This window comes from Ambystoma mexicanum, chromosome 4q (genome assembly GCF_040938575.1).
Source record: "Ambystoma mexicanum isolate Mex_15411 chromosome 4q, UKY_AmexF1_1, whole genome shotgun sequence".
Lineage (NCBI taxonomy): Eukaryota > Metazoa > Chordata > Amphibia > Caudata > Ambystomatidae > Ambystoma > Ambystoma mexicanum.
The window spans coordinates 726,132,921-726,148,171 of NC_090928.1; the positions used below are offsets into that span (position 1 = coordinate 726,132,921).

General features: G+C 45.8%; 1 protein-coding gene across 1 annotated transcript in view; it reads right to left on the minus strand.

Annotated features, from left to right (window-relative positions):
- The window catches only part of LOC138467971 (uncharacterized), a 43,275-nt gene extending 32,670 nt beyond the window's left edge, over positions 1-10,605 (minus strand). The window contains exon 1 of the mRNA XM_069608323.1: positions 10,393-10,605. Coding sequence (XP_069464424.1) covers positions 10,408-10,605 — 198 coding nt within the window. The 3' untranslated portion in view covers positions 10,393-10,407. The remainder of the gene's footprint in view (positions 1-10,392) is intronic.
- Positions 10,606-15,251: the final 4,646 nt, after the last annotated feature.

Sequence of the window (15,251 nt, forward strand, 5' to 3'; positions counted from 1 at the left end):
AACTGGCCACTTTGCGATTCTCAATTAACACAGCCCGGTTTTGATCGGTTCTCCCCTCGACTCACCGGCTGTGACGAACCGCTTGGCCTTCCGCTTCACTGGAGTCAAGGCCGGTACCACGCTCCCAGGAGCTTCCCTCAACTCCAGCTCATCGGCATAGGCTTGCCCGTGTACTGTTGACATCTGCTGCATGACACTTGAGCTATTGTTCACTGTCTTATGCTCTCTCTCTCGGAGGGTCCGCGGCCCTGGGGTGAAAAGGGCAAGGTAATTTATCTCCTTGCCACACTCTCGATTCCCACCACCTTGCTCCTTCTCTTGAACTGCCGTGCCTGGTTAGCCATCTCGTTGTGCTGTCTGCCTTGCTCATACTGTTCTCTCTTACTCCACCTTTTATCCCTGTGGGGAAGGGAAAGGGCCGTCCTGTGTGCGTGATTCTGATCATTTGCCTGACCCTTGCATTGGAACATGTCAGGTAAACAGCTCTGGTGTTAGTCCGTTCTCTGGTGTGTCGTAAGTGTTCGTGTCGGAAAAGGAATGTGGGAGACAGTGGTTTTTAATGTCCTACCTGATAAGATGGGGAAAAGGTGCTGAAGGAAGGGGGATACTGCGTCTCATCCGTCGGTGTCCCGCTCCCTGAGGACCCCCCATCCAGGCGATCCTCCCTCACCGGTCCACCCCCAGGAATTGGATCCAATTGTGATGGCCGTGTCCTGGCCACCTGGATGACAGAACCTCAAGGTTTAGCACGGGAGACACCTTCAGGTTTCTCACAACCTCCTGCAACACCTGGAGGTTAATCCTTCAGATCATCTCCAATGAAGTGTGGTACAATTAGCAGTATTCCTGTTACCGGTGTTGGGAAAGGGACAGCCCTGCCAACCCCACCCCACTAAGCGCTTAGTGACGCCAGATGCATTCGAAAAATTAGGATGGGTCGGGAGGGCGGGGACAGAGGAGCGGTGGAAAGAGTCGGTGAAAAGACCACCCCCTAATATAAAGGATCCCACCTCAATATAAAAAAATATAATCAACCCACATAGTGTAGTGCAGGGCGCGAGCAACATTGCTTTTTTTGCATAGATGTTAGTAATTGTAGTTAAGAGACAAGGCCTGCACGGCAAATGCAGCAGTGCATGCATTAGACCCAAATTGCGAGACGAGGGAAATCACCAGCCATGCCCCAGGAAGACAGTACCCACCCCCAACCGCCACAACGCCTATTCATTGTTCTAACAGTGTTGCAAAGAGGTGCTTTTTACCCAAGAGGAATGTTCCCTACAAGGGCGCCATCAGAGACTGCCGCCTGGTGTGCATGTTATCTCACACTGGCAAAAGCATGACCCGGCCCATCAACAGGCGACCACGAGTTATAGCCCATATGACTGACTGAGCCCTGAGACCACAGAATTCCATGGCACCAGGTGACCTCTGACCAACAACCCTAAAAGTAACACGTCCTGGATGTTCAAAGAGCACGGACATGGTATGTCTTTGAAATACAACCATGTGATGTGTATTGCGAGGTGCAGGAGGGATACATTATAGTTCAAAACAAGGGTGGAAACCTTGGAGCCGGATGGCGCAGAAGGGAGTGAGTGAGATGTGTGTGTGTGTAGGTCAGAGTGCCCCAGAACATCCTTTGAGCCAGCCCTAAAGTCTGTCAGGTGCACAGTATAATGACAAAGTAGCAATGTGATAGGAGTATAGTTAATTTGTTCCTTGACCTTCAATGTGAGAAGAAGAGGATCACCGCAGCACCCACGTGATGGAAGACGGACGGACTGGGCTGGAATCAATGAACTGGCATCTCTTATGGAGCAGGCGGATCATGTATAGGCGCACACCAACCAGTCCCGAGGGTTTCCACTGTATATTTTGCATCATAAGTGACCGTGTTTTTTCTTTAGAAGATTTGGCTTGTACTACTTTTCGGCAGAAAATTGTTGGCAGCAGAGTTCTTTGCTGTTGCGCTCATCTTTGTATGTGTAAACTTGTTATCCATACAAGATAGACGGGCCTTTCTTCTCTAGCATGTTGCATTCTCGCTGGTGTGAGCGTTCAGGGACTTGCCTTCAGTTGGTGCCCCTGACATGATCCCAGCACCCCCCCATACTTGCAGAGGCTTCCAGGCCACTTCTCCAGAAGGAGCCGCGCCGACCAACAGCGACCGGTCCCCAAAAACTACATGTTCCGAGTGGTTTAGCAGGAGCCATTTTAAGAGAAGTCCTCACTGCTCTTTGAAGCGGGTGAGACTCTGAGGAGAGTGCAGGCCAGTGTGGGAACTGTGAGAAACCTGAAGGTGTCTCACCCGCTAGTCCCCAGGAATCTGTCATCCAGGTGGCCAGGACACGGCCATCACTATTGGATCCAGTTCCGAGGGGAGGACAAGTGTGGGAGAATCACCTGGATGAGGGGTCTTCGGGGAGTGGAAGCGGGACACCGAAGGGTGAGACGCGGTATCCCCTTCCCTGTAACACCTTTTCCCCATCCTACCAGGTAGGATACCTAGAAGCTCAACCCCCCCTGTACCCCTTTCCCGACACAACCACTCTCATGGACAGTCTATCGTACGCGACAACTGACTAACACCAGAGCTGTATACCTGACATGTCCAAACACAAGAGTCAGGCAATTACTGATAATTACACACACCTGGCACGCACCTGACACACACCTGACAGAAGCTTCAGATAATTTGAAAGCAGGTCAGGCTCTGGTGAAGCATTGGCATAACCAGAAGGCCAACATGGTTGATTTTACTCAGGACTAGTTAGTTCTAGTTATGGTACCTACAAGGCAGATGGGCTTACAGGACAAATGGATTGGATTATTTGGTGCACTTGGGCAATCTTAAGGAGGCTCCCGGGTCTTTCACACCAGCCGCCTAAAGGCCTATGTCTCTAGACCAGAACTGGGAGCTTTGCTTCCAGCCTCTGCTCAAAAGGAGGAGGAGAGTGAACCTCTACCTGACCTCCTCAGGGGACAACCTCTAGATGGGAAGATAGAAGGAGTTAATCTCTCCTCTGATCTGACACTAGAACAACAAGAGAAGTTCAACATTCTGTTAAATCAGTTTGCCCCTCTGTTTTCACTAGCACCAGGCTTGACCCCTTGGGGCCAACATGAGATTATCACTGGTGACTGTTTACCTGTCAAAAGCAGGGGTTACAGAACGTCAGACCATGTAAGAACCCACATAAAGGAAGAGGTCAACAAGATGCTTGATCTTGGGGTAATAGATCCCACTACAAGTCCATGGCCTAGCTTAGTTGTGCTAGTACCAAAGGCAGGATACAAGGAGTTGAGATTTTGTGTGGACTATAGAGCTCTTAATGCAATCACCACGACTGATACCCATCCTTTACCTAGAACAGATGAGCTGGTGGACAAACTTGATTCAGCCAAGTACCTCAGTACATTTGATCTAACCTCAGGCTATTGACAAATAGCTCAGACAGACCATGCCAAGGAAAAAACTGCATTTTCAACCCCAGGAGGCCTCTACCAGTTTAAGGTTATGCCTTTTGGACAAAAAAATTGCAAAGGATAGTGAAGCATGTTCTGAATGGGATGGGATGGGAATGGGATGGAGGACTTCTGCATGGCATACTTGGATGACATTGCAGTGTTCAGCGCTACTTGGAAGGAACATATTGACTACCTAGGATATGTATTGCAGGCTCTTGAGCAGCCCAATCTGACCATAAAGGCAAGTACATGTCAAATTGGTCAGAGTAAAGTGGTCTACCTTGGACATGAGGTAGGAGGAGGTGAAATAAGGCCATTGCTTTGCAAAGTACAAGCTGTACAAGACTGGGCCACCCCTACAACTCAAACCCAGGTGAGAGCCTTTCTATGTCTCACAGGTTACTATAGGAACTTCATTGAGAACTATGGAACCATAGCTTCTCGCTTGAATGTGATCTCCTCACCCAAATTCCCCAAGAAGGTCAGGTGGAATGAAGAGTGCACTAAGGCATTTGAAGGACTTAAGAAAGCCCTTTGTCAAGCTCCAGTCTTAAGAGCTCCTGACTACAACCAATCCTTTATTGTACAGACAGATGCTTCTGGAATAGGTGCAGTTCTGAGTCAGCTGGATGAGAAAGGCAGGGAACACCCAATCTGCTTCATCAGTATAAAACTGAAGGAACCCGAAACAAGGTGGGCAACCATAGAACGTGAATGTTTTGCCATTGTGTGGTCTTTGAAGAAGTTTAGACCATACTTTTATGGATCTACTTTTGTGATTCAAACAGACCACCAACCCTTGAGATGGTTAATGCAGATGAAGGGGGAGAATCAAGATGGTCAATCAGCCTACAGGGGTTTGGATTTTACCATTGTACACCGGTCAGGGTGTAATCACCAAAATGCTGATGGTCTCTCCAGAAAGTATGACTGACTAGAGTAAGGAGATTTATCCAGGGGTGGATTAAATCCTCCTGTCCCTTAGTCTGAGGTTTGGGGGCGAGTGTTAGCGAGAATTCTCCGAAATACGCGAATTCCCTCCATCATAGAGACCCGCAGCAACTTTGTTGGATTTTGAAGACTTGATTTTTTTAACCTGGAGAGAGTGAGACCCTTTTTTCCCCCACTCTCACATGTATTTTAATGTGATTTTGAACGCTGTTTCTTTTTGGTTATGGAGTCTGACAAACTCCATAGGCATCATCTTTTACATTGGGTCACACAGCACCTTCAGTGCAGTGGCACAGGGAAGTCTTTCAGATTTCCCAAAGGTTTAAATACCTTCTCTTCGATAAACTGTTTCCAAGAGCAGTAAAGTGAAATGGACTTTACTTACCTTTGTAACTTTCTAGACCCAGCACACACTATCTTACAATAGGGTGCTGGAGGGGTTACTTAGTATCCCCTTGTCTACTTTCTCATGGAACATTTTTATGTTACCCTTTCTACAATTAATGGCTGGTGGCAGTGGTTGACTTTTTCCTACCATTGCATGTTTTTATCACTGGCTGCGTTCGCAGCTGCAGTATAGCACCCATGGGTGACCATTTTGTCAAAATGGCACCGGTCTTCTTTTTTTCACCATTTCTTGTTGGAAAGGTCCTTCTTGAGATTTACTGTGGGCACCAAACCCAGGTTTGGACCAGGTTTGGTCACTTCGTTCGTTTTGTCTTTGGAGGGGTTCACTGGTGAAGCCCGCCTCTGGCTCCAGCGTGTCTGGCAGTGCAGGAAGCGAGGGAGGTTCCCGAAACTCTGTGTTTAGTCTCCTTGGTTACAGGAATGCACCCAAAGGTGATTGGTGATTGGCCGGCTGGCTGTCCTTGGAGGGCAGCCACCCTGCTGGGCCAGTGATAGCTAGGCTGAGAATGTGGGGGAGACTTGCATAAAAGGCAAGGTCTTTTGCAAGGAAGGCACACTGGACGAAGGAATCCGAAGAAGAGCTTGGAAGAGAAGCTTGCTGCAACTCCTGGAACGTTGGTTTGCCCGGTGAAGCCCTGTAGCAGTGCTGAAGCTCCAAATTCGCCTCGTCTAGAGAAGCCCTACAAAGGATGACTCTCGCCTAGGATTGGTGGGACCAATCGACCCCAAGACGAACTCGACTGAAAACCCTCTCTCTACTGGCTGTACTTCCATTGCTGTTGTAGGAACCAAGTGCCAGGCCCTGAACACCAGAATCGAGTTAATCGTTTTTAAGCCGGACCCGAGCTCCAGGAAGACTCTCTGGACTCCCTCGAAGCAGGGCTGACCAGGCCTGTGCCACCTCACAGTGCTGGACCCCAGAAGCAAGGAAAGCCCACAAGGTGTCCAAGAACCGCAGTGGTGCTATTCGCGAGAAGCTGAAACCGCAAAGTGCTGCTGATCTAAACTTTGCCATTGCTGGCGCTGACATTCGAAACGTAGTGCAGGAGTCCACAGACGTCCCACCTCTTGTCCCCACGACTGAGGCCCAGGCCCAGGAACAACAGGATCTGCCAGACTACAACAGGATCAAAAGCTAGCTGGAAATTTCTTCAGACCTAAGGTACTGTGAACTAAGGGGTACTTAACTCATGTTGTGTAGCTTGCTTGCTCTCAGTAGGACCTGCATTTGCTGCCTGTTGCAGAGTTGCTTGCAGCTTTGCCCTTCACAAGCCTCCCAGCTTGTGGCCCAACAGGGATTTCTTTTTCAACAAAACTCTCTACAACATTGTGCCAGACTTTTTACTTACCTTCAAGAAGTGCCTCAGCTCCCCTAGACTTTGCTCAATTGACATTGGCTGCCCTTGCTCCCAGAAGACTCTTCTAACCTCCAACTTTGTGGTTTAACTATCTCTCCAAAAAGTCATACATATCTTACTTGTATAGCTGGGAAAGGGTTAATCTACATTGCATTGGGGGGGTTCAAAAGTGCTTACCTGTTTGAGAAACTTGTTAACCATGGTTTCCTTCCCTAACCTTTTCTTTTTTGCCACAACTTCAGTATTAAGTGTGAAAAGTGATATATTAATGTCCACAGTGTGTTAGCTATTGAAGTTACCTCAGGGTGTAGGACATTTGTGTGCCATCCCAAAAGGGTATCTACTTACTTTATTGAACTGAAGGGGTGTATTTTGAAGTGCATTTTTATTGTTGCCGATTGCTCCCTTCTAAAGAAGGCTTATTTTCAAACTGACTGTTAAATTAATAAATAATTATTTCATCACTTGTCACTGTGAAACTATGTTGCAACCCTGCAGCTCACATTGACCCCTCTTGAGACAAGCCTGGCTGCTCAGTCACACTACCAACTTGTGTAGTACAGGCCTATACCAAAGGTTGGGTTACCTATTGCCAAGAGGACAAGGCTGGTGTAGTCTCCCACAGGATTACAACATACAATCTTGCCTAACAGCAGTTTTGCCTCATCTTTGTCTCCCTTGCTTTATTTTCTACCCCAAAAAATGTATGTTGGTCTCAAAATCACCATCTGTGAAGAAGGTCGACTGGGCTCTGGGCAATTACCTGTTTAGAATGCTTTTCAGGACTTACAGCAGAGCCCCAACATAGGGCAGGCAGCACTCTATACCGAGAGGTTGCACTCCAAACAGTCACAGCTCAAACCCTGCCTTGTTAGATTGCTCTGTTCTACTCGCTTCCACAGGAGTCAACATTGGTTGGAGTTATACATCTACTGTTTTAAGCCTAGAATAACCTGGTTAGCATGACACAAATAGCTCTATGAACTACTGTTGACTCTCTAAGCCTAAACATACCTTTATGGTATTACCACTGGGCCCTTGGGAATGTGCAGCTCATCCTGCTGGGTCCTCATATTACCCAGAGGCAGTTCCTGTTTGCTGGGTGATGCCAATACCGTAGGGACACTTGTAGTTCTTGCTCATCAAATCTTTATTTCATCCCAGTCAAACTCAATTTCATTGGACCCCAGATTTCAGGAATATGTCAAGTTTCAGATATTTATCTGCTCCTTGGGTCGTTACTAACTTTTCTGTTAGTGGCATTTTAAGCAAATTCGAAATTCACCAACTCTTTAATACATAACTCTGCCTTTCATTGGGAAAAGCGGTCTACAGACACTTCTGAGACCGAGACCCAGGCATTGCTCCTAACCAGATGTTATGTGCTAAACCGATAAAGTCTGGTTGTCGCTGAAACCCTTCCAAGTAGTGCTGGAGTCAACCTTCGCTCTTGTACGATATCTCCTACTTTTATCAAATCATACCTTTGGCTGCACACAAACCTCTAGTTTTGCATGGGGGGTGGAGGGGTTTAAAGTATTCCTTCACTCAGTAGATTGAGAACAAATGATCACAAGATGGCTCATCCTCCTGAAAAGCAACCAACAGCATGCTGTGCTCCCTCAGATTATCAATGCAACAAGATGCTCCAGAGCATGTCATTGAGAGGGCTGGACTTTCAGATATCTTTAAGAGTGCAGAACCTCTATGAATGCTTCCAAAGCTCGACACCTTACAGGGGACATGAATACCTGGCTACATTTCCTCCTTTGAGGGACAAATTGTGCAATTCAATCCCTGAGAAGGGATACCTAGACATGCCCCACTGCCATCAGTGTGCCTAGAGGTTTTCTAGGTTGCGGCCTTTCTGGGGACAGCTGTACATTTTCACTGGTACGATTACCTCAAGAATGTTTAACTGACAAGGGGTAATAGTAAAACACACTTGGGTGATACCCAGAAATCCGTAAAAGCAGGTAAAGGGCTTCTCTTGGTCCCCCTGTATAGCTAGGAGCACAACTGGGCCCAGAAGCATACACCCACCCCAAGGTTAATTTCCCTAGTGCTTGCATTTATGGGACCCAAGGCTGACCTAGGAGAAGTATGCCTGCTAAATGAGGATAGCCTTAACTCTGCCTGATTGAGACATCCTGCATAAAATCATTAAAGAGCAGCCATATTTTGAAACTGCAGCTGGTCACAATGATATTGGAATTTGATTGTTGCAAATGGAGGAAAAAGGTTCAATATAGTTTCTTTTCAATTCTGCTTGCCTTGTTAGGACAGCCACTGGGACTCAGACAACCAGGCTTGAATAGAAGGCGCAACAAAGGTTGATTATGGCAGTGTGCACATTTTGCAGCCAAAACAACAAATGGGGGGATAGAGACAATTAAGTAGTTTCTTAAGGCTAAGAATTTGACACCTTCCTGGGAGTCACTTCCTAATTCAGTGTCTCTCCCCAGCGTCAGGATTTCATCTATGGTAGACTCTTTTTTGATTTTCACAATGCAGGATTAAAGGGGTTACAAATCCTGTTTAAGTAAAGTCCAAATGATTGTTTCTGGGCCACTGGAAGGGAGCATTGCAGTTCCTCATGGAGAGGAGGTTGGGTTGATGGGATCCTGGTCTCTCTACCAGGGTTTCCCAGCATCCCAGGTTCTGGTCCCCTCAATCTCAGTCACATCTCTACGATGGGTTCCCCTCTCCACTGCTCAGACACCTCCTCGAATGCCTGCTTAGGGCCACTCTGACCCTCTCATACCTTCCCACTCTGTGTGGGTACATGGCTTTCCCTAAAGCAGTCTACTGCACAGCTCTTCCAGTCTCCAAACTCTCCGCCATCTCCCTCTGATACCTTTTAATGTGCTCAGGTTCTAGCTTCCTCAACCTTTCCCGTCCCCTCTTTCCCAGGCTCCTTCCACCTCCTAATCTACGCCCCCTCTTCAATAATCTAACACATCCCCATATTTGCTCCAATAGAGCTCTTCATCAACCTTCTCCTCTGAAATAACCCTTGACTCACCTTTGAGGCTTGGCCTGAGTATTGTGCCATTTGCCACCATTTGTAGAATGTTCATTTATCTCTCCAAAAAGATTTTGCAGTTTGACAAGCGTAATGTTTTGGTACAGTCTGCCATTGTATATCCTTTAAATAAGCAAAATAAAAACAAAAAAAAACATTTTCCAAGGTAATCGCACACGGTAAAGTTATGTTATGTGGAGTAGTCTTGTATAGCACACAGATGCCCTTGCTGAGAGTGTGCATGGCAGGTGGGTAAACAAAGAGAATTAACTTGCATATAGAACAAAAAAGCTAAGGCTGCCAGTGCAGCATTACAACCAATTGGGATGGTTATCACCATGCACCTTAGTTATCGCCTGCGGCTAAGACAAGGGTGCATAAGGAGGGTAAGACCTGTTCCAGCCCTCCACGCTGGCTGAAATCCTATTATAATATGGCAAACATCACATATTAAAAACAAAAGAAAACAGTTGGTGAAGGTGCTTGCAACCAAGAAGTGGGCTTTGAATTTTGGCTGATAGGCAATTATCATTAATGTTGAACTTTGGCAGAGAGACAAACCAACATTGGCAACAGTGGTTAAGTTCCTTTTCTGAACCATTATTTACAATAGCCAGTCAACAATCTAATGTTATAATTAATCCTTATAATCCAAAGGAGGTATCCAGGGTTCCAAATTGAGGGGAGCTGGGAGAAATTTAGCTCCTGCTTGTAGCCTAGAAGAGCCTGGTCAGCTTGACAGCAACTGCTACCAGGAGCTACCTTTGGCTCCCCAGGCCAACAGATACTTATGTGAATTTAACTGTGTGCATTTGGGACAATCTAAAAATAAACATTAACCACATCTATACACCATTTAAAGCATAAAGGGTCATACATTACAATGAATGGTATGTTTGCATTTTATGCGTAAGTTACATTTGAGGAACGTTATGTACTAGCTCCTCGTTCCACAGTGGTAGCTCCTGGTCACTGGTTAATGCTGGATACCCAGAAGCTGCTTTTAACTCCTGCTTATCCAGTCTTAATTTCGAGCACTGGATGTCATTATCTCGGGATAACAACCTGTCCAAAAGTTATGGCTCAGCCAATCTTTTTAAAAGAGTGCTGCTAATGGTGATGCATCTTTTTCTGTGTTCCACATCATAATATTTGGACGCAATAGGGAAGGACACTTACCTGCTATGTGGTGCACTACTGTGGTTTTGTTTTTCTTTGTTCTTTTTCTTGTAAAACATAAGACACAATAGCAGGCTCCTGGACGAAAGTCTCCCTTTGGGGGTGAAAAAGCGGATTTGTTTTGATGTGATACCAACCCCAATGTACTAGTCCAAGGCCAGTTCCCATAACAATTAAAACCTTGTAGTTCTTCCAAATGTTTTGGAGGCCCATATTCCTGATTCAACCTGCATAAAAATAAATAAATGTTTTTAAATTAGATAAAAATATTCCAACCTTAAAGCTTGCATATGCACTTTAATAACACAAAGCTAAAATGAATGAAAAGAAATGTTCTAGTTTAAAAATAATTTATGAGCTAATCCTGTGACAGTAAGTTTATGAGCAAGTCGAAAAAGTACTTATCTGTGAAAATGTTCTCTCGGATGTATCCGATAACTCCCTTGCACATATTCCTCATCTTTAAACTTTGCTTCAGATGCAATCAGGACTAGAAACCCTTCCCAATAGACATCTTGAGCCTTACGGCTCAGAGGTCGGTTCCATCACAGCTCATTGGCGCCCTTGTGCATCGGACCCGATGTCAACTGTATATACATAGAGACACCAATACCCTTATTCCTTGGTTCCGCCCAGACCCCTCTCTCCATAGCCTCCTCTCCCCCACCAACCAAATCCACCCCAATGCATTTGCAAGGAATGGCATGCATGTCATGTAACGAAGAGAAAGTGCAAACATTCCAATTAAGACATGAGAACTGAATTTAGAGGGGACATTCGGGAGGGTGATGAAAAATGTGTTTCTTTAATGTAAACATTCCTTCCACAGATTTCTCATCTTTGAAAGTCTCCCAAAGCCATGCCACGAGGAGGTGGAAGAAGGATGAGAATACACCTCTAACAAAAGCCATTTTGTCAAGTGAACTTTCCAACTCTCTCATGTTCACTAGCCAGGGAATCCAAGTGGTAGTGCATTGCACAAGTGTGTAAGGCAGCCCATGTGGAAACCTGACAAATCTCCAATAAGAGTACACCCCCGAGGCAAGAAGAAATTGTCTGCTCTGTAGTGGACTAGGTTGTAGCCCTTCTGGGATCTCCTCGCAAGCCATTATTTGGTAGGTTTTGATTCACAGAATCAGCCCTCCAGATAAGGTGCGTATGAGGCCTTTTTACGAATCTTGTCAATACGGCCCTTTTAATTATTCTTTGCGTACCGCTTACACAGGCCACTTATGGCAACACCCCCATACATCATGGAGCTCACTGGCGACAGCCTTGCTAGCAGCAGTTTGCAAAGCCACTCTTTAATTCTGAAATCCAAAGAAGCAACTGGGATGAGTCCTGGTCTGTTTACTTATTTTAACACTCTCCTCTGCTAATGATTCTATCAAGATAATACTATCTGAGTAATGCAAAAAGGAATTTGTATTTTCTTCACTTTGTTCAACTGCTTGCATTTTGTAGGTTACAGTGTTATTAAAGCATCTTGAACCATGAATATGCTCACTTTGATTTAGGATACGTAGTATTATGGAAAATGAAAATGGTCTTAACCAAGGGCTGCATTTCTGCTTCATTTTATTAAAAAAATTCTGATTCTCCCATGTCCAATTACAGAGTCTCACTGCCAGAAATCTAGCACATTTCAAAGCCTTATTATGAATCTCCTGACTCATGTAGGATAGTCCAAACAGATTTAGAGCTTTTGATAAGCCATGTATGTCAAGCAAGCCTCACATGGAACTGCCAGTGCCCTAACCCTATGTGCCTTTCGGTGTCAGCAGCCTGTTGGGAAAGACAGCTCAGTGGGTCAATAACCCTGGTGCAGATATTATTGTGTAACCTGTTAGTTCAAATCATGTTGCTATAGCGAGTTATTGAGTCTGCATCAGAGGTGTGTGTTTAAGATGCAGGTAACATTCAATTGTAACAGATTTGACTTAACGTTTGACTTATCAAAAGTACTACCAAATGTTCAGTGATTCAGTAGACACAAATGTCATCGGGGATGCTCTACGTGTAATGGCTCAGAACACAAATCATCAGGGCTGCTATACTTGTAACGGCTTGGAACACACAGCTCCTGTGGGCTCTTATACTTGTAATGGCATACAGTGTTGGTAAAGCATCTGCATTAAAGCAAGTGCTACATCTGGTCAGACAAACCTCTAACTCTATCATTCCCAGCCTAATGGCCAAAAGAAGGGTTGCACACATCTACAGAGGAGCACCCAATGGTAAAGCTGCACTAGATGTTCCAATAGAAAAGGCATTTTCAGCTTGTTGGATATTTATTGGTGCCATGTAAAAAGACAAACAGAAAAACAGGAGAGGAAGAGCAACTCTGAACCTAAGCAATACAGGAGATCAAAGGTGTGGGGGGATGTGTGAAGGGACTGAGAACATACTAGACAATCCAAAACAGGAATTTGAGCAACAAGAAGAGAGAGCAATGAGCTACGTGGTAGGGCAACTAGAAAGTGAGAAGGGAAACAGAGTTAATAATAGGACAAAGACACAATAGGAGGGAGGGATAGAAGCCGAGCAAAAGAGACATTTAGAGATAGTAAAATAAAACCCAGATCAACAGCAGGTGGGGAGAGATGGAAATAGACAAGACTAGAGAAAGGCAGGACAATAATGTAAGACAGTGCAAGAAAGATAATCAAAAGGAGTAGCAACCTCAATAAGAACATGAAAAAACAGATATAGCCAGAGTAATGACATGAGAGAGGAAGAGGAGTTATATCAACCGATACAGCGAGATGTAGGAGGGGAACAGCAACAATAGAATGCAGAAATGGGAGCGGAAGAGTAACAGAGAAACAGACCACAAAATGTGGCATCGCAACACTTAAGGGTGAGAGGCAGAGCATCAGAAAGTGAGAGACAGGGGAAACAGAGTAGCAAAGAGATGGAGAAAAATCATGGAGTGGTTGTCAAGCAGGTAGTGCCAAATCCTAAATATGTATATATATATATATATATATATATATATATAATATAGAAAGAGTGTGGGATAGGGTTCACAAGAAAGAATGAAGTGTTCACAAATAATAAATCAGCATGTGGTGGCCGGGGTGGCCGGGGTCTCCCTTCCCCACGTTTTAAGCATGGGACAAGGTAGGACTCCTGAGCACAACACTCTCAAGCTTTCCCAGCACGAGACGACAGTTCAGCTTTCACTTATCAGGAGCTTCGATGGTTAAGTCTCTTTTCAGGAGAAAAGTCTCTTGCCTCCGAGGGCCTGATGCCTTAACAAATATAAACAAAAAAGTTCCTTCTGTTCCGACTGCACTTGGGTGATGTTTCTTCAACCCTTGGTACCGCTCTGCCGAGGACAGACCCCTCTCGAAGATCAGCCTCCCCCCGCCGGGTTCACTCTGGCTTTTCACAAACGAAACAGTTTACCTGTTGACTTTCACAAGTCTTAATGTCTTTTAAACAACGCTCGGTGGACACCCCTCCGTCAGGTCCTTATAAAGGTTCTTAGCAATATCAAGACCTTCGGTAGTTAGATCTCTCAGAGGCTCTGATATGTGCGGAATAACAAAGGGACAGTTCCTTTCTATGGCACTTAGGGTGTTGATTCTTCACCCCTGCTGTCATGATCTCTGCTTCCAAAAGGTCAGGGTTTTCCCAACTCCCTTGGAAGCAGATCCATAACCCAGGTTCCGAGTGCCAACCAGTCCCAATTGGGACCTTTTGGACCCAGTCCTGGCGCCAGTGGCACCAGGCTCATAAATATGCCCAGTCCCAGCGCTGGAAGCGCCGGGCTCATAATGCTTGGGTGGACTTACCTTCAGCAGACCATGCTGCTTACTTGCCTGCCAGTTGAGCCTCTGATCCTCTTCTGTTTGGAACTACTTTTCCTGTTGGGTGGGGCTGGAGCCACTCCCTAGATTCAGAACACTGGAACTCTTCTGGAAGGCAGGAACTCTTTTCTTACCAGGAACTCTTTTCTTACTTAGGCGTGGCTGTGGAAGGAGACACCTAAGCACTACAGGAGGCTATTTAAACCACACCCGGTGGATGAATCTTGCTTTGCGTTATTCTGCAACCTCTGCAGCAGAACGCTCATCGTGTCTTCTGCATCCGGTCCTGGGCCTAAGGAAAAAGGCTTACCATCCTGAATCCAGTCTTCAGCAACACCTATAAAGACAAGAAAGAACAGGTTAGCTTTCCGGCATCTGAAAGGCAAAGGCTTACCATCCTGAATCCAGTCTTCAGCAACACCTATAAAGACAAGAAAGAACAGGTTAGCATTCCGGCATCTGAAAGGCAAAGGCTTACCTACTCTTCGTGCGCTCCGGAGGTCTTCACACTGCATTCCGGCATCTGAAAGACAAAAGTTTACCAACTCTTTGCACGCTCCGGAGGCCTTCGGCGCTGCATCCCGCATCTGAAAGACAAAACAAGGTGCGTTTAAAGACATTGGGGAACTTTAATACTCACGTGCCATTACTCCTTTCCACATCTAATCCAGTGGGTATTCCGGCACCCTGCAGCCGCTCCGAACTCGTACCTGCAAAATAAAAAGACAGTTAGAGCGCATAGTGAAGCAGGCAACAAGCGCTTACTTACGTGCTTCCAGGCGCTTCTATTCATCACACGGGTTCCATCTTCAACTCACTTCAGCCCGTCATCCGCCATCGCCGGAACCCTGCAAAACAAGAGACATCATTACTAAAGACTTTAAAGACATTTGAATGACTCGAAACTTACCGTTCGTGCAGTAAACGACGGACAGCAGTCCTCTGAAGTCAAGAGGCCTGCGCTACCTATCCAGTGAAGAAACTGGTTACAGCACCCTGCCCCAAGGCAGATGGAGAGCTCGGCATTCACTTACCTAAGGTGAG